The sequence below is a fragment of the Rattus norvegicus genome, chromosome 11 (assembly GCF_036323735.1).
Source record: "Rattus norvegicus strain BN/NHsdMcwi chromosome 11, GRCr8, whole genome shotgun sequence".
Classification (NCBI taxonomy): Eukaryota; Metazoa; Chordata; class Mammalia; order Rodentia; family Muridae; genus Rattus; species Rattus norvegicus.
In genome coordinates, this window is record NC_086029.1 from 77,419,216 (window position 1) to 77,443,117 (window position 23,902).

Genomic DNA, 23,902 nt, shown 5'->3' on the forward strand with positions numbered 1-23,902 from the left:
GCAAACCGAATTCAAGAGCACATCAAAACAATCATCCACCATGATCAAGTAGGCTTCATCCCAGGCATGCAGGGATGGCTTAATATACGGAAAACCATCAATGTGATCCATTATATAAACAAACTGAAAGAACAGAACCACATGATCATTTCATTAGATGCTGAGAAAGCATTTGACAAAATTCAACACCCCTTCATGATAAAAGTCCTGGAAAGAATAGGAATTCAAGGCCCATACCTAAACATAGTAAAAGCCATATACAGCAAACCAGTTGCTAACATTAAACTAAATGGAGAGAAACTTGAAGCAATCCCACTAAAATCAGGGACTAGACAAGGCTGCCGACTCTCTCCCTACTTATTCAATATAGTTCTTGAAGTTCTAGCCAGAGCAATCAGACAACAAAAGGAGGTCAAGGGGATACAGATCGGAAAAGAAGAAGTCAAAATATCACTATTTGCAGATGACATGATAGTATATTTAAGTGATCCCAAAAGTTCCACCAGAGAACTACTAAAGCTGATAAACAACTTCAGCAAAGTGGCTGGGTATAAAATTAACTCAAATAAATCAGTTGCCTTCCTCTATACAAAAGAGAAACAAGCCAAGAAAGAAATTAGGGAAACGACACCCTTCATAATAGACCCAAATAATATAAAGTACCTCGGTGTGACTTTAACCAAGCAAGTAAAAGATCTGTACAATAAGAACTTCAAGAAAGAAGTTCTGAGGAAAGAAATTGAAGAAGACCTCAGAAGATGGAAAGATGTCCCATGCTCATGGATTGGCAGGATTAATATAGTAAAAATGGCCATTTTACCAAAAGCGATCTACAGATTCAATGCAATCCCCATCAAAATACCAATCCAATTCTTCAAAGAGTTAGACAAAACAATTTGCAAATTCATCTGGAATAACAAAAAACCCAGGATAGCTAAAGCTATCCTCAACAATAAAAGGACGTCAGGGGGAATCACTATCCCTGAACTCAAGCAGTATTACAGAGCAATAGTGATAAAAACTGCATGGTATTGGTACAGAGACAGACAGATAGACCAATGGAATAGAATTGAAGACCCAGAAATGAACGCACACACCTATGGTCACTTGATTTTTGACAAAGGAGCCAAAACCATCCAATGGAAAAAAGATAGCATTTTCAGCAAATGGTGCTGGTTCAACTGGAGGGCAACATGTAGAAGAATGCAGATCGATCCATCCTTATCACCCTGTACAAAGCTTAAGTCCAAGTGGATCAAGGACCTCCACATCAAACCAGACACACTCAAACTAATAGAAGAAAAACTAGGGAAGCATCTGGAACACATGGGCACTGGAAAAAATTTCCTGAACAAAACACCAATGGCTTATGCTCTAAGATCAAGAATCGACAAATGGGATCTCATAAAACTGCAAAGCTTCTGTAAGGCAAAGGACACTGTGGTTAGGACAAAACGGCAACCAACAGATTGGGAAAAGATCTTTACCAATCCTACAACAGATAGAGGCCTTATATCCAAAATATACAAAGAACTCAAGAAGTTAGACCGCAGGGAGACAAATAACCCTATTAAAAAATGGGGTTCAGAGCTAAACAAAGAATTCACAGCTGAGGAATGCCGAATGGCTGAGAAACACCTAAAGAAATGTTCAACATCTTTAGTCATAAGGGAAATGCAAATCAAAACAACCGTGAGATTTCACCTCACACCAGTGAGAATGGCTAAGATCAAAAACTCAGGTGACAGCAGATGCTGGCGAGGATGTGGAGAAAGAGGAACACTCCTCAATTGGTGGTGGGATTGCAGACTGGTACAACCATTCTGGAAATCAGTCTGGAGGTTCCTCAGAAAATTGGACATTGAACTGCCTGAGGATCCAACTATACCTCTCTTGGGCATATACCCAAAAGATTCCTCAACATACAAAAGAGACACGTGCTCCACTATGTTCATCGCAGCCTTATTTATAATAGCCAGAAACTGGAAAGAACCCAGATGCCCTTCAACAGAGGAATGGATTCAGAAAATGTGGTACATCTACACAATGGAATATTACTCAGCTATCAAAAACAACGAGTTTATGAAATTCGTAGGCAAATGGTTGGAACTGGAAAATATCATCCTGAGTGAGCTAACCCATTCACAGAAAGACATACATGGTATGCACTCATTGATAAGTGGCTATTAGCCCAAATGCTTGAATTACCCTAGATCCCTAGAACAAACGAAACTCAAGACGGATGATCAAAATGTGAATGCTTCACTCCTTCTTTAAATGAGGAAAAAGAATACCCTTGGCAGGAAAGGGAGAGGCAAAGATTAAAACAGAGACTGAAGGAACACCCATTCAGAGCCTGCCCCACATATGACCCATACATATACAGCCACCCAATTAGAGAAGATGGACGAAGCAAAGAAGTGCAGGCCTACAGGAATCGGATGTAGATTGCTCCTGAGAGACACAGCCAGAATACAGCAAATACAGAGGCGAATGCCAGCAGCAAACCACTGAACTGAGAATAGGCCCCCGTTGAAGGAATCAGAGAAAGAACTGGAAGAGTTTGAAGGGGCTCGAGACCCCAAAAGTACAACAATGTGTCAAGCAACCAGAGCTTCCAGGGACTAAGCCACTACCTAAAGACTATACATGGACTGACCCTGGACTCTGACCCCATAGGTAGCAATGAATATCCTAGTAAGAGCACCAGTGGAAGGGGAAGCCCTGGGTCCTGCTAAGACTGAACCCCCAGTGAACTAGACTATGGGGGGAGGGCGGCAATGGGGGGAGGGTTGGGAGGGGAACACCCATAAGGAAAGGGAGGGGCGAGGGGGATGTTTGCCCGGAAACCGGGAAAGGGAATAACACTTGAAATGTATATAAGAAATACTCAAGTTAATAAAAAAAAAAAAAGTTATGTGGGTGTACCGTACATGTTTCCATGTGCACCATGTGTGTACAGTGCCCAGAGAGGCCAAGAGAGGGTGTTGGACCCTTAACACTAAACTTAAAGGTAGTTGTAATCATCTGATGCTGGTGCTGGGAACTGAATATGGGTCCTCTACAAGAGCAGCAAGTGTTCATAACTGCTGAGCCATCTTTCCTGCACAGATTTTAGTTTTTACTCTGAAAGCCTGTTTTTTTTTTAACTAGACCCTAAATGAGGAAAGTTACTGTAACATAATCATGTTTCAGCCTATTACCTTGATTTTTCCTATTAGTCCTGTTATTTTTTAAAATACATTCCCCCCTTTCCTATTTTCTTTTTGATTAATTAAGTATATTTTTTTAACTTGGTTTCATTTCCTTTGTAACTTTTTGCTTTCTGTTCATTGTAGGATTTCTATTATGTAGCATTAACTTATCAACTTAATTCTGAATGAAACTATACTAATTTATACACAAGAATTTAAACCATATATGTATTTCTTCTCTTCTGGCTTTTATGTTATTTTTTCCATATATTTTATTTTTTAGCATGCTATAAAGACTATAATATAAATTATTACTATTAAAACAAAGAGCAGCAAACTAAAACCAAAAGCTTATTTTAGAAAATAGTTTTCAGTGGTGAGATGGCTCAGTGAGTAAAGGCTCTTTGTGCTGCCAAGCCTGATGACCTATCTGAGTTTGATGTTTATAACCTACATGGTGGAAAGAGAGGACTGACTACAAGTAGTCTTCTGACCCCTAGACCATACATACATACATACATACATACATACATACATACATACATACATACATTTTAGTTGAGGTGCTACCACATCTATTCATTTTGCTATAACCTATAGCTACTTTAGTCCTACAACAATAGAAATGTCACAAAGCTGAACACTCCATCATTTTGTGGTGCATATGACAAGAGTGAGTGATATTTTAAAAAGATTTAAACAATGATGAGAAAACTCTTTTACAATAGGACTAAACCTTGTTATACAGTTTGCTTTCTATCACTGCTCTGTCCCAGTGGTTATCAGGTCCGTGTGACACAGATACGTTTGTACTCTTCTTCACATGTTGTGGAGGACAGGCTCTGTTAGAATAAAATGTTGAGTGGTAGGATTACCTAAAAACTACTATATCAAACCTTTAACAGTTTTTTTTTTTCTTTTTGAGATAGGGTTTCTCTGTGTAGTCCAGGTATCCTTGCTCTATAGCCCAGGCTGTTCTCGAACTCATCTGCCTGTATTTGCCTCCTGAGTGCTGGGATTAACAATGTAAATCACCATTCTGGGCTCAGACTTCAGACTGTAGAAACGTGTGCTTGTATGAGGAGGGGAAAGGAAGAAGGAAGGGAAGAAACAAATTCAGATGCAGGCAGCAGTAACACAATCCTAATGAAATGTGAGCAGTACTTTAACATACTAAGAATGGAAAGTAAGGGGGTTGGGGATTTGGCTCAGTGGTAGAGCGCTTGCCTAGCAAGCACAAGGCCCTGGGTTCGGTCCCCAGCTCCGAAAAAAAAAAAAAAAGAATTGAAAGTAAGAATTCTGATTGAAATGTATAAACTGTCAGTTTTTCCATAAAATTTGACAAGTATAGAAACATGGGGAATAAAAGAAAAGAGTAGGCAGATATACAACTGATTAAAAATAATCACAAGAATGGTTAAGTCCTTCTAAAGACAGACAGAAATGTCCTTCAAAGAAGTGCAGAAGTGTAAGGTCAGAAACAGAGGGAAGAAGCAGGCAGCACCTACCCCATATCACTATGCTCACACCAAGACGGAGAAATGGATGTTTCTGCTGTGCAAAGGTGTCAGCAGCATTACAGTTTTAAAACCAAAGAGGCAGGGCATCAAATTTCACATCTTACTGTGTCTTAGGAGTTTAAACTAGTGAGTGTAAGAGGTAGAATGAATACTCAATTGGTTGACAATTTATATTCTTATTAAAATATTCAAAACAGACAAGATTTTACACTAGTATTAAAAAAGAAGCAACACACAAGTTTTGTTGGCACAGTACAGGAAATAACCAATTTTTAAGCTGAGTCCCCACTTACCACCAATTATACCTTTTGATCCTATAACTGTAAGAAGAGCTCAAGTCTACTAAATCTAAGGAACTTGTATCCAATATTCAATGTGAATCTACATATGGGATACTACTTTGGTGGAAAAGACCATGCAATGGATTAATGTAACATGTATTTCAGCACAGAAACCTATATACCGGATGTCTTTTGACATAGTCATCCACTTGTTGCTTCAGTTCAACTCGGCGTGCATCAGTGAGTTCTTGGAGTCCATGCCAAGAGGCAAAGAGTTTCTTTTTCTTACGGCACTTTGCTAGGAATTTAAGAACCTGGAATGAGGTAGAGGGAAAAAAAAGAAGAGCTTTTGAATCTGTTCCCTTACTAGAACTCTTTTCCTTATAACCTAAGTCAGTAACAGCAAGGTTACATTAGGCAACTCTGAGTATGCATGAGGAGGGGAATGAGACTGTGACAAAATAAGGAAATGTAATGGGGCTGTAGAGATGGCTCAGTGGTTAAGAGCACTGACTGCTCTTTCAGAGGTCTTGAGTTCAAATCCCAGCAACCACATGGTGGCTCACAACCATCTGTAATAAGATCTGATGCCCTCTTCTGGTGTGTCTGAAGACAGCTACAGTGTACTTATATATAATAAATAAATAAATCTTAAAAACAAATAAATATAATAATTTTTAACAATATAGATCCACCTCTACTTCTAATAAGGCTATGTGCAAATAAATCCATTTAAGTAAAAAATACCGGTAAGTTGCAAATATACTTAATACCTCTACCAGTTGAAGTCTGGTTTCTATAAGCATACATTACTTTCCCACCATGGTACTATCTACTTTTAATCTTTTCAAAAGGTGAACTTGCTGGTTTTGTGTGTCAAGTTGATACAAGCTAAGAGTCATCACAGAGAAAGAAGCCTCAGTTGAGGAAATGCCTTCATGAGATCCAGCTGAAGGGCATTTTCTCAACTAGTGATCAATGGGGAAGGGCCCAAACCCATTGTGTGTGGTGCCATCCCTGGGCTGGTGGTCTTAGGTTCTACAAGACGGTAAACTGAGCAAGTCAGGGGAACCAAGCCAGTAAGCAGCACCCCTCCACGTCCTCCTTCCTGCTTCCAGGTTCCTGTCCTACTTGAGTTCCTGTTCTGACTTCCTCCAAATGATAGATTATGATCTGGAAGGGTGAGCCAAATAAGCACTTTCCTCTCCACTTGCTTTTTGGTCACAGTATTTTGTTGCAGCAACAGGAACCCTAACTAAGACAAGTTGGTACCAGCATACTGGGGTATTGCTGTGACAGACCTGACTGTGTTTTGGGGAAGATTGTGGAAGGACTTTGATACTAGAAAAGATAATGAGTGTTGAGACCTCATTCGGATGTTCTATAGGAGCTTGGAAGATAAAAATGTTGAGAGCAGTGCAGAAGGTAGAGTCCTGGTTTGTGAAAGTTCAGAGGGAAGATTAAAGACTCTTCTCAGGGCTGTTGTTATTTTGATTTAAGATTCTGGTTTGCTGGAGCTGAACAATCAGCTGTGATTAACAAGATACCAGAACTACTGACGTGAAACCTTTCATGACTGGGACAACTGATGCTGGTGAGCCAGAGCTAAGACATTAGCGTGATTAAGAAGAGACCAGCATCACTGAGGTGGAGTCTTCTGGGAAGTCTTTTCTGGGAGCACAAAGAAGCTGTGTTCCAGAGATAGCCAAGGTTGAACCTCATGTTGGCAGCTGGACTTGGTACTGTATAAGAGTTGCCTAGGTAGTACTGGTTTTAAAGACATGAAGAGTCAGGGAGAGAAGTTGAAGTTTGGTATTCTGAGAGGCCAGGAGAGGCCATTGGTTGAAGGTACAGTGCAGTAGCAGTTGAAGGCCCAGGATTGACATGGTGAGAAGTTGGGGCTAGGTGCTACAAAAGCCTATGAGACTCTATTTCTGAGAGTGCAGTCAAGTTGAAGCAAATGACCCCAGTATTTTGGCCATGCCAGTACCCTGGGATGATCACAAAAGGACAGCAGCAGCAGTGGAGGCAGCCAAAGCCTAGAAAACAAACTACGTGCTACAGAGGGCAGGGCTGGAAAAGTGACCCAAGCACTTTGGAGGAGGACTGACTCAAGTCCAGAAGAGCATGGGTGGATCCCATGGATTGGATAGCTCTTAGAGCTTGATTTTGCCCTGATTTAATTTTTTTCTCTCTTGAAGTAAGTCTTTTACTGGAGCTCACAGTTAAGAGAGTTTGAACTGTAAAAGACATGGATTGTTTTCATGAGATTGGATACTTTAAAGGAACTGAAATTTAAATGTGTTTGGTTTGTAAAGGCTGTGGAGCTTTTACAGTTATTTAGATCTTGGGGATGAACAAGAAAGTAAGGGTTGTAGCTTAAAAGTGATTTGTTTATGTGTCAAGTTGACAAGGGGTCAGCTGCACTGGCTGCTTTTTGTGTCAACCTGACACAAGATGGAGTCATCACAGAGAAAGGTGCCACAGTTGAGGAAGTGTCTCCAAGAGATCCAGCTGAAGGATACTTTCCCAACCAGTGATCAATGGGGGAGAGCCTCGCCCACTGTGGGTTGTGCCATCCCTGGGCTACTGGTCCTGGGTTCTATAAGACAGCAGGCTGAACAAACCAGTGAGCAGCATCCCTCCATGTGCTCTGCATCAGCTCCGACCTCTAGGTGCCAGCTCTGCAGGAATTCCTGTTCTGATTTCCTCTAGTGATGAATTATGACATGGAAGTTAAGTCAAATAAATAAACCCTTTCCTTCCCAACTCGCTTTTTGGCCATGGTGTTTTGTAGCAATAAAAACACTAAAACAAAAGAATATACCTAAATATTTCTATTACTGGGGTTTTTGGTTTGCCAAGCTTCACATAGTTTAGGCAAGCCTTGAATTAACAAGGAGCCAAAGATAACCCCATCTGGTCTCCTGTTTCCGCCTGCTGAATCCTGGCATAAACTATATGTGGTGCTAGGCATCCAACCTGGGGCTTTTTACATTTAGACAAAATATATATCTTATTAAAAATTTTTAAAAATTTTGTTTTCCCTTCCCAACTCTTCCTAGATTCTTTCCAGCTCTCTACCTAACTTCATGTTCTCATTATTTCTCTCTCAAAAGATAAAAACCAAAACCAAAACCAAAAAACCAGTAAGGGTTGGGGATTTAGCTCAGCGGTAGAGCGCTTGCCTAGCGAGCACAAGGCTCTGGGTTCGGTCCCCAGCTCTGGAAAAAAAAAAAAAAAAAGAAAAAAAAAAAAAGAAAAAAGAAAAACCAGTTAGAAAAGTGTCCAAACAAAACAAAACAAAACAAAACAAAGACATATGGAATTTTGTATTGGTCAGTAACTCGTGGGCATGGGGTCTCTCTTGGAGTATGGCTGATATATCCAGTGACACTCAGTGGTTTTCTCTTTGTCAGCAGGTATCAATTCCAACTAATTCCTTGGTTAGGGATGGGGCCCATGTTTACTTTCCACTCTCAGTGCTGGGATGTCATCTTGCTTGAACATGTATAGGTCCTCTGAGTGCTGCCATAGTCTCTGAATTCATATGAAGCACCCATTATGTTTGCAGGAAGAAATGAGTATATAAAGGAAATAAGCATTGAGTTCTAGTTTCAATTCTAATTCCTCATAAACTCTATGATTCTGGGCAAACCAAAGGTTTCCATAGGACATGCTCTATGCCAATAAAAAAAACAAGGACCCTAATTTTACATGTTTTACAGTATTGCAAATATAAAAGACAGTATTTAAGAAAAGGCTTAGGAATGATAAAACATTTAAAAATTTCAAGCTATGAGTCTACTAATAAAAGCAAATTTTCTGAATGTCCTTTCTCAAGTCTTTCATAATAGAGGTATATAATTTTGGCACAAATATGAAATTATTCCTGCAATTCTTCATTTTTCTCCCATGTTTTTATTTTCACCAAGATTATATACTGTTTTAAAAGCAAAAATAGTAGGTTGCTTCTGTATAGTAAAGACTTGTTTATTTCACTTTACATAGCTAAAACTTTTAAAGGAAGCTTTATTTTGTGACTTGTAAAAGTATGTGTAAGCCAAAACTCAAATGTCTACAAATTGTTATTGGCATATAACTATACTTGCTTAAGTACTGTCAGTCTAACTCACCTACAGCTGCTTTTGTGTTTCAACTGCTAAGTAGCTATTACAGACTACATAGTTTGCAAAGCCAAAAATATTTCTTTATCTGCTCCTTTCCAGAAAACGTTGGTTAGTTTAATTCTACTGTTTAAAGGGTGAGTTTTACAAATCCCAAAAGCAACAACTTTAACTTTTTTTCCCCTTCAACTGAGCTTCATCAGTAGGTTTCTATGATTATTCTCACAGATTAAGCATATTATCTATTGATTTTCTTGAACAGAAATAGGAATTTAGTTCCTTTTTACTGCATACACTCCCATGTACAGTCCACCGTATATAATTAATGTCATAATTTCAGTAAAAATAATATTCACATAATGATTATTACATGAAGGTGAGGTAGTTTTATTTTCTGGGGGGAGGACAGAGTTTTATTATATAGGTTATATTAGTCTCAAACCTGTCATTCTGCTGTGTCAGCTCCCTAGTGCTGGTATTACACACACAACAATGGCAGGCATTATTCATTCTGAAGCACATATTATAATTACTTTTCCTTCCTTGCATATTTTCTCTGAAATTAACACTGTTTTCCATGTACTTGATTTTCTACATACTTAGTTCTGACTATGTTCTACTTCTAATTGTCAAGATATTGATATATCAGGTACTGTAGCACATACATTTTCTGGGGGTTTCTAACCTATCTGTTCTTTCCACCTGGCACAAAGCTCATCATGTGATCTCTGTACCTTAGTTTCTCATTTTATTTCTCCCTGTACTTCTTGAATTTCAGCTGCCTAACTTCTTTGTTTTCCCACTGGCTTAAAAGCTTCTGTGATATAAAAGTGTCTTTAGTCTTTTTTTTTAACTTTCTTTTTGGTGAGCGCATAATTTAAATTGGAAATCATTTATCTCAGACATGTCACAGTTTTAGCTCAAGATTTCTTCAGTTCCAGTGCTGCTGCTAAGTTCTTTGCTCCCAATGTATTTCACATAAATGTGAAATGTTTGTTACTGTGTTGGACATTTATCAATGCTGCAGTTCTGGAAGTTTTTTTTTGGTTTCTTCTCCTTTGTGTTTTCTGTTCTTTATGTTAAATGTTTATGTATTTGATTTCCCCAATGGATATTTTCTTTTATCCTGCTTTCTAATAAATTTTAACTATTCAACCCAGGTCTTCTTCCCTCCCTGACCCCATCTTTCCCTTTTAAACATGTTGATTTTGGGGGCTGGGGATTTAGCTCAGTGGTAGAGCGCTTACCTAGGAAGCGCAAGGCCCTGGGTTCGGTCCCCAGCTCCGAAAAAAAGAACAAAAAAAAAAAAAAAAAAAAAAACCATGTTGATTTTGTATCATGTAGTCTTTTATCTGAAGAAATGATAGATCAAAAACAAATGTTATTTTCTAATTCCTACGATATCTAAATGTGTTGACGGCGTTGTTTGTTTGTTTGTTTTTCCCCCACTATCAGGGACTGAATGTAGGACCTCACATGGGCTGGTCCAGTGCTCTACTCTCTGAGGTACATCCCTAAGTAGTAAATTCTCTGCCAAGCAGTTTTCCTCATGTTCACTGAGACTTGCCTTTGGCTGATATGGCCGAGCACTAAAAAGCTATTTAGACATGCTGAGCTGCTATATAGGACTCATTGGCTATGCATTTCAGCACAGGACTAATGAACCAAGTTGTTTTGTTTGGCTACTTCAATGTTAGTAAACTTTATTTATAGTCAGATTTCCCAAAGAATATGCTTCCACTCTACTATCTGCAGTCACAAGCCGGAAAGGTGAGAGAAAGGGGGTTGGGTGAATGCCTTGAATGTTAAAATGTCCCTTACTACTCAGTTTTAGTATGGGGCTTGCCCTGCAAAGCAGAGATTCTTCCTTCCAATCTTCTGGTTGGAGATTCTTTTTTTGTATCTCCTCTTCTCTTTCATCCTCAATCAGAAAAACTCCCTCTATAGTTTTCTCTTATCTTTCTTATTTACTTTGTCATTTTATTATTCTCAGCCATTGTTTTTGGCTTTTAAAAATTTCAATGGTTTGTTTTGCTAATTCTTTTTATGGCTGCTAAGTGATGGATGAGTGTATAACATTGTGTATTTGTATTCTATAGTCAAGCTACCCTTCTGGATCCAGAGACCAACTCTCTTTCTAAGCTATTGCTGCTGCTTTTGTAAAAGGTGAAAAAAGGAGGAAACTTCGAAAAACATTCAAAAGCAAAATTCAAATTTAATTCTAACATTGCAACATTCGTTACCAAGAACTCTTAATTTGTCTATGAGAATAAAGGGTCTAATTACCGAGGTGTTTGCAGTGTCCCTTTATTTGGGGCATGTCTGCTACTTAGCCTGGAAACGCCTGGAACTTGCTATGTAGTCTAGGCTGACCTTGAATTTGAGATCCTGATTCAATCTCTTGTGCCTGGATTAAAGATATAATCTACGACATATCATTTGGATTTTTTTCCTTCTACTTTTATCAACTAAAAAAATATACTGCCTCAATTAGGTATGATAGTACAATCTAATATTAGTAGTGAGGGGCAAGAAAAGATAATTTAAGCTTAAGGTCAGCAAGCTGGGATGCACAGTGAGACCCTGTCTTAAGAGGGGGAGGCTTCTGTACAAAGTAAGAAAGAAACAGAAGGGAGATAATGGTTTAACTTTTCTTTTGTTGCCAAGTACCTGAAAGAACAATTGTTCATTAAGAGATAAATAAATGTAAAGGATAACATTATTACTTTGTATTTACTTTTAATGAAGCTGATGAATTATTTCCTCCTTTCCCTCTTCCTTTGAAATGAGAACTTGGTGTGTTAACTAGGACTTGGTTTCAAGCTTAGCAATCATGGGATTCTCTGGTCTCTGTCTTTAGAGGCTGTGTTATAATGTTTGGCCTGTCTGTCTGTCTCTGTCTGTCTGTCTGCCTCTCTCTCTCTCTCTCTCTCTCTCTCTCCCCCCCCCTTCTTTCTTTAACAAACCACTAAATGAAAATTGCTATAGAAATATAATACAGATCACAAGTTCCAGTTACTTTAAATTTCACATAGCTATACTGTAAAATATAAAATATTTTATATCTACTGAGTTATATAAAATATACGTGCTAGCTAGTTTTTATGTCAACTTGACAAAAGCTAAAGTTATTTTGGAAAAAGAAACCTCAATTGAAAAAATGCCCCTAGCAGAAAGGTGTGTGGGAAGCCTATAGAACATTTTCTTGATTGATCATTGATGTGATCAGGACCAGCTCAATATGGGTGGTGCAACTCCTGGGCTAGTGGGTGCTATAAAAAACAAAGCAGGCTGAGCATTAAGCCAGGAAGCAGCATTCCTCTATACCCTCTGCTCTAATTCCTGCCTCCAAGTTCCTGCCCTGACTTCCCTCCCTCAGTGATGTTACTGGAATATCTTTATCACAGCTGCAGAAGTCCTAAGATACTATATGTAAAACATTAGCATTTCAATATAGGCAATATGAACATAGTAATGAGAATATATACATGCGCTACATATATCTATAGATATATATCTAGATATCTATCTGTGTGTGTGTGTGTGTGTGTGTGTGTGTGTGTGTGTGTGTATGTTCCCACAAATCAATCTGGTTGGGCAGTTATCACAAAGAAGTCAAATTTCTCTTTCAAACAAAAAAGCACCTCCAACCCCGATATAAATGAGCTATCCTCGAGTTGCCTTGGGTTACTCTCTTTAGCTTAGGGTAAATATCAGGTTTGTTACATATATATAACATAAGGGAGGAGGAAGAGACAAATCATTCTTCACATTTCCCTAGTATTTATTCTACTGGTTTTTGATGGTTTAGAAATATCTTCATAGGGATGGAAAGACAACTGAGCAGTTAAGACTGCAAACTGCTCTTGCAGGAAACCCTAGGTTTAGTTCTCAGCACCCCTGGCTCACAACTACCTGACACTGTGATGCTTCCGGCATCGGGGGCATTAGCACTCAAGTGCACACACCCACACAGATAGACACACATGCTTACATAAAATTTAAAAAATTAAAACATCCTTATAAATGTTAACCCACACTGAGTGCTCAAAATTTATCATGGTAAGAAATGAGAATTAGCAGTAAAACCTACGGAAAAGGTGATTAAGCTACATGCTTTCAGACTTGAAATCTTTTTTTTTAAAGATTTACTTTATTTATTTCATGTATAAGAGTACATTGTAGCTGTCTTCAGACACAGCAGAAGAGGGCATCAGATCCCATTACAGATGGTTGTGAGCCACCACGTGGTTGCTGGGAATTGAACTCAGGACCTCTGGAAGAGCAGTCAGTGCTCTTAACCGCTGAGCCATCTCTCCAGCCCCAGACTTGAAATCTTAATAGAGGCCTAATGATGTATAAGAGAAGTAGGTATTAGACAGAAAAGGTTACTAAGTAAAAAAGAAGCCCTGTGCTATGCTTTTCTAAGATAATATAACTTACTATACATAATCTCTAGGAATACTACCATATAATACCATTCTACAATTCAAGAGTTCTAATTATATGTTCTAATTATAGCTAGTACTTTTCCTGTAACTTGATTATCTTAAAAGAATCAAAGAAAATATACATTTGCATAGGACTATGCAATTTGCAGACTTTAGAGTCCTCATGTATGTCATCTGATTCTGATGTACACAATGAAATATAAAAGACAGAATATCCACTCATATTAAACTTATTAAGAGCTGACACCAGTATAAAAGGCTTAGTTCCCCATCCTTGAGGAACTTGCAGTCCAATAGGAGAGAAAAACAAGCAACAATAATAAGGTTGCAATCTAGTAAATGATATAACATTTTAAGGCAGTACTTGGACTTAGTGTCTAAATCAGCTTGAGCAGAGGCAAATAAGTGTTGTTATTACCGTTTTTTGTTTGTTTGTTTGTTTGAATTTAGGCTGCTAGAGATTGAGCTTAGGGTCTTGCACATGCTAGGGAGGTACTCAACCAATAAGCTGTACATCAGTCCTAGGTTCTTATTTTAGAGAAATAAGCTCAGAAAAGCGAAAGGGCTTGATCACAGACTTATATTTGGTAAACAGCAAAGTCAATTTTGAACACTTGTTTGCCTCCTTATGTAGAGCTGTGTATGCTACAGCAGACTCACTGCTCTCTGAAGTGTGACAGCTGCTTTATACTCTGTGAGAGATGGCCTCTGTTGGCGAAAATTCTTCCTTTCCCTGTACCCTCTCCAATGTTTCTGGATAGTCAATGCAGATTTCTCTTCTATTTCCCTATTGTATTTCTCCACTTGACCTGAAGAGATGACAGACATTATTATAACATACTCTATGTTTTCTCAAGGTCTGATACTAGGACAACAGTAGTAATAATGACTTTGCAGGTTTTTTTAAAAAAGTATTTTTCAATACCTTTCATTAATTTGCCAATATCCTTCATTTTATAATAGTTCTAAGATTGTAGAAAGTAAAGCTTTCCTAGAATATGCAGTTTCTTTCCAAAAAGGACTCATAATATTTTTGTCCCAGAGTATTGAGAAAAGGGATAAAAGGCTAATACCAAAAGAGTCTGACAAAAAAAAAAATCATGAATCCATGCAGGAAAGCATTTGGGATGACCAGGGAAGGTGGAAAAAATGTTTTTATGTGTGCTTTAATCTTCAGTGTGTTTTCAAACTTCTCTCTGATTGTTCACCCAAATAAACTTGCCCTGACTTTGGAGTTGGTGAGCATAAAGCTCAGGGCTCACAGTAGTTAAATGAAAGAACAAAGCTGTAGGACACAATACCAGTGGTTAATACAAAGAAGGTATCTTAGAGAGAGTACTAAAAAAACTAATTAGTTTTGGATTTAATGGCTGACTTGATATACAAGAGTGACAAAGAAAAAGCAAGGATGTTGAATGAAACTGAACAGATTTTTGATGCCATTACATGAAATGGGGAACCAATGGAGAGGAAATTTGGGAATAAGACTTCAGTTTTGGAAACATCTGTTGATGACAAAGAAAACTATCCAACAGGAAAGACAGTCACAGCAGCAGCCATTAGATACATGTGGCTACTAAGTAGATTTAAATAAGGTAAAATTAAACATTCAAAAGTCCTCAAGTGCAACAGCATTTTAAATACTCAATCACTACCTCTAGCTATTGCTGCTGTACTGGTTGATATAGACAGAACTTTAAAATGGTAACATAAAGTGTGTTATTGGGCAGTGCTAGTTAGGAATGCTTAGTGCTGCTTAGGAGAGAAAGTAGAATGAAAAGCTAGGTATGAGAGGGCTAAGCACTCTGCTGATACCTGACAGTATAGATCTGGATGGGACACATCAAGCAGGACAACGTGAGAATAATTGGAAAAGGACAAATTCTGGAAAAAATATTTAAAGTAAAAGGTGGGAGAGAACCAGTGAATGTTCTTGGGAATGAGTAATAAAAAGGGAAGTTGACTGAACCTATGAAGGGCTAGTCACGCTGCTCAGTTGCTAAGAGCACTTGCTAGCATGCATGAGGCTCTGGGTTCAATCCGCAGCAAGGCACAAAGTCAAAAGCAGTGGCCTACATTTGTAATCCAAGCACTTGGGAAGTAGAAGCAGGAGGGTGTAAGTTCAAGATCATCTTTAGCTATATATTGAAGCCGCCCAGGCTCTCTGAGATCCTGTCAAAAAACAACACAAAACAAAACAAAAAACTCTAGGACATAGATAGCTAAGTTGATAAAGTGGTTACTGTGCAAGTGTGAGAACCAGAGCTTGGATTCCTAAACCTATGTAAACATCTTGGCATGGTGGCACATGGCTGTAACTCCAGTACTGAGGGACAGGAAAGAGTCAAGCAGACCTGACAGTTTGATGGTCAGCTAGACTAGTCAATCACTGACTGAGTTACAAGGGTCAATGAGAGAACTATAGTGGAAGATATCTTACGTTGACCTCTAGCCATATACACATATGTATGTCCACTACACATGCACACAGATGAACATGTACACATAGATACACCGCCATAGCATGTTCTTATTAATTAATAATTCAGCTTCATTTGTCACAAATGTAAGAAGATGTCACAGATTTTATACTAGGGAGTGGATGAAGGTCAGATGACAGACTGGAGTCCTTTCAAGATTTTCTTTTATGTTATTGGCCATTATCGTTAATTATAAACATTTATGTTTAACACATATATCTCAAAGTAAAAAAATATATTTAAAATTATAGGTATGAATCAGAAAACCTGTAACTTTTAAAATGTAGCGCTTTAGTATGATTTCTCTAGGGAAAGAAAAAAGAGAAAAGGCAAAAGGTTCAAAAAAAAGAACAAAAAGAAATTACCAGGTAATCAGAAAACCTGGTTTAAGAAATTATAACATTCTTACTCACCTGGATGAATTATTTCAAGCATACTCAAGCGTGACTCTCGGGAAAGCCTCATGGCTCTCTGTTTTTGAAGTTGCAATCTTAATCTGAGGTCTTCTTCTTCCTTCTGCCTATTTAGCTCCAACAACATCTTTGTTCGTTTAGCTCTGTGAAAGAAAAATCAGTTCCTTACATACAATTTTATAAACCCATGCCAGAAAGAAACGCATGAAAAATCCCGATCTCAGGTGTAATCAGTCAAGTAAAGAAAAAAATGTTCTTGAAGATAACTCTTAGCACTGGTAGGGTTATAATGGTTTGTGGCTCTGGGAGTGGCACTATTAGAAGGTGTAGCCCTATAGCAGTAGGTGTGGCCTTGTTGGAGTAGATGTGTCACTGTGGCCATGGGCTTTAAGTAACCCTCATCCTAGCTGCCTGGAAGCCAGTATTCTATTAGCAGCCTTCAGATGAAGATGTGGAACTCTCAGCTCTTCCTGCACCAGGCCTGCCTGGATGCTGCCATGTTTCTGCCTTGATGCTGCCATGTTTCTGCCTTGATGATAATGGACCAAACCTCTGAATTTGTAAGCCAGCTCCAATTAAATGCTGTCCTTATAAGTGTTGCCTTCATCATGGTGTCTGTTCACAACAGTAAAACTCTAAGACAAGGATATAATGAAATTCATTGTTTTTATACATAAATTTCTCTAGAGATATTTGGACAAATATATCAAAAATCTGAAGAAATATTTTAAATACAATTAAAAAGACTAAAAAATACAGATCAGCCCATAATACTTCTAATACTTCTCAAATATATAAAGGCATGGATGTTGTAGCACAGTATTACATTGGTAAAAAAACTGAAAAGTATCCCATTATAGTGGATTGAGTAAAAAAAAATTGAATCATTTAACTGATGGAATTTTATTTATTTTTAAAATAGAAAACTGCAAAAACTTAGTGACATGTACTGTTCGGTGAAAATAAATAGAAGACTATGCCAAGTAGTGGTGGCACACACCTTTACTTCCAGTGCTTGGGAAGTAGGTGGAGCTCTGAGTTTAAGGCCAGCCTGGTCTAGTTCCATGACAGCCAGGCCTACAAAAAGAAAGCCTGTCTCAAAAAAATAATATATAGTATAATATATATGAATAAAATTGTACTAAAATTGTATTAATTTACATAGAAACATAAACCATTAAAAACGTTAAAATTTCAATAGTGGTTTTCACATCATGGTGTAATTATAACTTTTAACTTTTTGGATTTTTTTCTTTTTCTTTTTCATTTTAAGATTTATGGGAGCCTGATATAGCTGTCTGCTGAGAGGCTCTGCCAGAGCCTAACAAATACAGAGGCGGATGCTCACAACCAGCCACTGAACTGAGCATGAGGTCCCTAATGGAGGAGTTATAGAAAGGACTGAAGGAGCTTAAGGGGTAGGAAAAACAACATCAATCAACCAGACCCCCCAGAGCTCTCAGGGACTAAACCACCATCCTAAGAGTACACAGAGATAGATCTAGGGCTCCAGCCGCATATGTAGCAGAGGATGGCCTTGTACAGCATCAGTGGAAGGAGAGGCCCTTGGTTCTGTCAAGGCTTCACGTCCCAATGCAGCTTTATGTCAGGGTAGGGGAGTACCCTTACAGAAACAGGGGAAGGAGAAATGGGAGAGCGGGTTTCTGGAGGGGAAACTGAAATGTAAATAAAAATATCTAATAAAAGAAATAATTAAAAAAAGATTTATGGGGGCAAGAGAGATGGCTCTACAGTTAAGAGCACTAGCTGTTTTTCCAGAGGTCCCAAGTTAAATTCCTAGTACTGACATGGTGACTCACAACTGTCAAACTCCAGGTCCATAAAAATCTAATACCCTATTCTTGATGCCACAAGCACCAGGGATACATGTGGTACACAGACATATATGCAAGTAAAACACAATACTTATAAAATTAAAAATAAATGTTTTTTACATTTATCTGTCTGCATGTCTGCATGTGCAACATATGCATGCCTGGTGCCTATGGAGGCCAGACTGGGGTGTCAGATTCTGATACTGGAGTTAGGGATGCAGTATGAGCCACCATATGGGCACTGAAATTGAACACAGGTCCTCTACTAGAGTAACAAATGCTCTTAACTGCTGAAACATCTCTCCAGTCCCCTATTTTTCCTTTCATTAAATTTTTAAATTACATTTATTGTGTGCCCATGCATTCTATTTGTGTGCATATGTCAGCCATGGAGCTGGTGATCACAGGACACCCTGAAGGAGTCAGTTTTCTCCCTCTACAATATACAAATATACACTGTTTTATAACTGGCTATAAAGTTTTCTGTGTTCAAAGATGTTTTATTTCATTATAATTTCTATATTTTCTGCTATTTATCAAATTGTTTTTTAACTACTGCAACCTAGTCTTTGATACTTCCTATATGACAGTATATAAAGCATCACAAATACTAGTATTCAGTATATACACTCAAAATATTTTTAGGTACCCATAGAGGAAAACAAGGAAGATATGGAAGAGGAGAATATACTATTTATTTTACTTAGATGAGTTTGCATGTCTCAAGAGTATGTTTTATTTTCTTCCAACAGCAACAACAAAAATAAATACTTCATAAAACAAAATTAGGTGTCTGAACCCAGAGGGGGTTACATGAGACACTGTCTCAATAAAACACTACCCTCAAACAAAATAACCTCCAAACAAAATGAATAAGTTTACATACCATCGAGATATTTATATATACACATTAACTGATGTATTCTTTCTAATGACTAAGAAACGGTGGCACCTAGATATCTATCAATAGATGGAAGGATAAAGAAAATATTATATAAATAAAAATATATTATATATATAATGGTTTTATTCAGCCATAAAGAAAAACAAATCCATGATATTTACATAAAATAAAAAGAACTAGAAATAGTTAAAGTAAGCTAGACTTAGACAAATATGCAGAATCTATAACAAATTTTGTATGTGCATTTAAGGAAACTATAAAGAGGACTGTGAGAGGGGAAAATGATATCTTAAGGAGTGGTGAAGAAAAAAGGAGATAGACTCCTTTTGAGGTAGGGAAGAGAACCAGCCAGAGGTGCAGACAAGATGTATGGTGAGGGTAGTGACAGAGTGAGTGAATTAAAACAAAGTTTAACAGCATGTATGTATGAAAATGCTATAAAGAAACTAATTACTCTATATGTTAATTTAAAAATTTTAAATGATAAGAATATTGATTAGATTCTGTAATACACTTCTGTATAAATGAACTCACAATCCTTAGATCCTGAGGGGTTTTTTCCCCTTTAGTGTAATGATTAGACTGTATGCTAACTATGTATTTTAGCATTGAACTAAACCCTAATCTAAAATTGTATATTTTAAGGGCAGAAATTATATATGTTTTCTCATCCTATTTTTAAAGTGCATATACTAAACTCGTTTAAATTATCTTAGAAGTATTATCTGAACCCTGTGAGGCACATGAACTTTAGTAATTCATTCATTTAATTTTTAGAGTGCTGGAAAGTCAACCTAAGGTCTTGTGCATGCTAGGCAAATATTCTACCATTGTACTATATCCAGTCCTCTTTATACTCTTTGAGACAGGGTCTCTGCTAAATTGTCCAGCAGTAGCAGCTTTGATCTCACTCTGTAATCCAGGTTGGGTTTAAACGTATGTTCTTCCTACCTTAGTTTCCTGAGTAGGTGAGATTGCTGGCCTGTGTCACAAAACACAGCCATTATCTCTATTTTCTAGATTTGAAATTTGAGGCAATAAGGTGCTGAAGCCAGATACAAACTCAAGTCTGTTACTTTCTCTCTCTCCATATATGCAGATACACAAACACACACACACACACACACACACACACAAGCACAATTTTGAGATACTTTCAAATAATTACATAAGCAAAACAATATACATATATATAAAATACACACATATCTCTACCCCCATGTGTATGTGTTTGTGTACATATGTGTCTGTGCACACACATAATCTACTTGATGATTTGAAAACTTGATGTTTTCTTTGCTAATAATACTCATGCCCAAAAGTAAATATACTTGTCTTTAAATTTGTCTAGAAGAAAGTTTTTATATGATATCCACTAAATAACACAGCCAAAGTGATTGTGTGACAATTTTGAGCCGTTATTTTTAGATGTTTTTGTAACAGAAATACAGCTGCAGTTATTAAAAGTGTGGTTTCAGTTTTTAAAGGTTACTTCTGTAATATGTCAGTTTCATTTTAGTTAGTTAAATTTAGCTTGATGAATGAAAATAAAATCACTTCTCAATGGCTCTACTTTATAATCAATATTAACTATTTCTTATATTTCTTTTTGCTATGGTTTGTTCTGTAACCTTTAAGAATGTGGCTAGTCGGTCCCCAGCTCCGAAAAAAAGAACCAAAAAAAAAAAAAAAGAATGTGGCTAGGTTAGTCATATCAGAAAGTGACCCACATCTTCAGTATTTCATTTTTCAACACAACTATATCTAAAGGATCACATTGACCCATACCGCATTTAGTCAGGAAATCTTGGTTAACATCTTTGATCTTTATGTATCCATAAATATAATTAAACTGTTGGTTTTGAGGGTTTACTAATATAAATTTCACTGGCTCCCTCTTCAGGATGGGAAGTGGACAGGATTATTGGATTCCAGCAAATTTGTCATATTATGCCCTTTGTTCTAAAAGAGTACCTGGTTACTCTTTTAAAGGCCCTGTGATCTTGAGCATTGGTACTCAGTAACACTATGGAACAGAATACGACAAGAATAAAACAACATACATTAGGAAAGTGAAAAGAAAATAACAAAAAAAAAAACCACACACAAATGCTCTCCTCCCCCACTTGCATTCAACTGTGCTCTGGTTATGCTTTTATACTGTTTCTTTCCTTTTTCTTTTTTCCTTCTTTTGGGGTGGGTGGGTGGGGATTACAAATTTACATGCAAAGCTAGATCATTTCAACCAACAATTTGGTTTGGGTTTTCTACCTGAAACTCCTCTGCAAGGCAATCACAGCAGACGGAAGCTTCTTTAATCTTTTTCTGGTCTGGAAACCTTTCCAATAGGCTTGAATCAAGCAAGCTGCTTTATGTAGTTTCTGAAAGTATATACCAGAAATAAATTTGATACATCTCTAGAAGTCTTTTTGAGAAGTTTATCTTTTAAAATACCATCATCTCGAGGCAGATGGGTAGCCGGAAACATGAAGTTCATCAGGCCCAGAATGTCCAAGTATACTTATTATATCTGACTTCGCAGATATAATATGTTAAGCTCAGGTAATATCTAGAACATATTTAAAATAGTCAGCTCTAAATTCTCTATCTGATCTCACTTCCTTTTCAAGGACTTCACAATTCTGCCTTAATCTTTCATAATCTATTTTGAGCTAATGTCTTTTCTTTTGTTGGGTTTAGTTTTTTGAAACTACATTTTGTTAGGTAGCCAATAGAGATCTAAAATTATGATCCTTCTGTCCTAGCCTCTGAAGCACTGGGATTAAATGTGTGCCACCATGGCCAGGGAGCGATCTTGCTAATGTTTAGTACTTTTGAAACATTTATTTTTATTATTTTTAATTATGTGTATGTATGTGTGTGCACATGCATAGAAGAAGTTTCAAATTCCCCTAGAAGTGGAAGTGCAAGTATTTCTAAGCCATCTAACATGGGTGCTGACAACAGAATTCAAGTCCTTTGCAAGGACAGAATGCACTCTTGACTGTTGAGCCACTGCTCCAGTCCATTTAGAATTATCAACTTGATTAGGCTTAGGTTATGTAAATTATGTTGACTATGTGTGGGTAGCGATGCAAATCTGTTTTAATTCTGTAAGCTTTTAGGATGCTGTTTTGAGTTTGTTCATCACATATATAATGTTGAAAATAGTTTATGAAAGTAAAGTTCTTTTTCTTTACTCTCTTCCTTCCAAATTTTTCCCTTCATTCTCTTGCCTAAAGTGTACTTCCTTTCAATTACCATTTGGTTTAGGATTTTAGGTACATAATAATAACATTTCCTTTTACTCTAAATATATATTTTATTATTTTAGAGTCTATTTTTCATATTTATTTTAAGGCCTCACCTGAAAATCATAAAAGTGTATCTCTTTCTACAGAAGTAAGTTAGCTGGAGCTTCTATTCTGAGTGCATGTTGAGGAAGTATGATAAAACCTCTCACATCTCAAACATAATTTTATTCATATAATTTATGAAAAGAAGAAATGTTATTTTGTATCAATGAATAAGAAGGCTCACCACAGGTTACCATACATAGTTTGTAAAATGATAGATTGCTTTTTTTATGAAAATCAAGTTTAAAAGGCTTACTGATAAAAGAGTAAATAGGGGATTTCATGAGACATCCTGAAAAAAAATGAAGCTGTTCAAATCTATAAATAGATATAAAGGGGAGACTGAAATTGTGTTTATGGGTAGAATAAATGAACTAATGAAAATCTTAAAACATATCTATTGGGTAGGAATAATAATTTTGCTTAAAGTGTTAAGAGAAGGAAAGCGAGGTATATTTAAGAAGAACCAAAGTTCACAGATATCAAATATCACACAAATTATTTTTATAATACCTGTTCTTCTACTTCCTGTTGGATCTTAGGGGTTAAAAGATCAACGAGCTGTCTAAGTTCTCGACTAAATTCTGTAAGAGTTTCCTGTTTATTTAGCAGACTTCTAAGTCCTGAAATATAATAACAAAACAAAACAATTATCAATAAAGTAAGATTTTTTTGGTATCTAAAAGTCAAGTTTGAAAATGAATAAATATAACAAGATGATTAAATATATGATTTTTCTTTTTCTCAACAATTTCTATATTGAGGTCTTTCCAATCTTCCTCTCTTCTGATCATTTTTATGTCCCTTACTTATGACATTTGAATATAAAAATGTCTAAATAATTGCAATAAATCAGAGAAAAAAGAATTTGTTTTCTTTTCAACACAAACACCTTAAGCTGAAACATTCTTAAGAAGATAAATTATAAGCACACCATCCGTGTATGCCTACCTTGTAGAAGCACTTAAGTAGGTTATTATTAGTTGCTATTAATAAGTTTTATTAGTCAATTTTTCTTACACTAACATCTATAAGTGCTATGACATTAGGACACTGCATTTTAATTCCCAAATAACACAGTATCATAAAAGGTACAATGTAACCTTTGATTCCTAAGCATGTGATATAACAAATGTAAATGAGCAAATAAAAATGCCTTTAGTGTACATCTGGTGCTGTCATTATATGGATCTTTGAATGCCTCATTCATTCTTTGAGATCCAACTCCTCAGCACCACTTACAACTACAAAATATCTTAGAAAACCTGAGTAAATTCTCCTGCTGCAATTTTTTTTTTCCTTTTTCTTTTCGGTTCTTTTTTTTTTTTCTGAGCTGGGGAC

At 36.9% G+C, this 23,902-nt stretch overlaps 1 protein-coding gene across 10 annotated transcripts in view; it reads right to left on the reverse strand.

Annotated features, from left to right (window-relative positions):
* The window catches only part of Iqcb1 (IQ motif containing B1), a 54,555-nt gene that overhangs the window by 8,230 nt on the left and 22,423 nt on the right, over nt 1-23,902 (reverse strand). For 5 of the 10 annotated variants that reach the window (XM_006248395.5, XM_006248396.5, XM_006248397.4 and 2 more), the window contains exons 9-13: nt 23,075-23,184; nt 21,477-21,586; nt 16,467-16,609; nt 14,234-14,382; nt 5,178-5,309 (exon numbers count right to left, since the gene is read on the reverse strand). In XM_006248395.5, the coding sequence (XP_006248457.1) occupies nt 5,178-5,309; nt 14,234-14,382; nt 16,467-16,609; nt 21,477-21,586; nt 23,075-23,184 (644 nt within the window). Of the gene's footprint in view, nt 1-5,177; nt 5,310-13,255; nt 13,471-14,233; nt 14,383-16,466; nt 16,610-21,476; nt 21,587-23,074; nt 23,185-23,902 lie in introns of those variants that run through there. The other 5 variants (XM_039088353.2, XM_063270525.1, XM_063270526.1 and 2 more) reach the window with 2 other exon arrangements.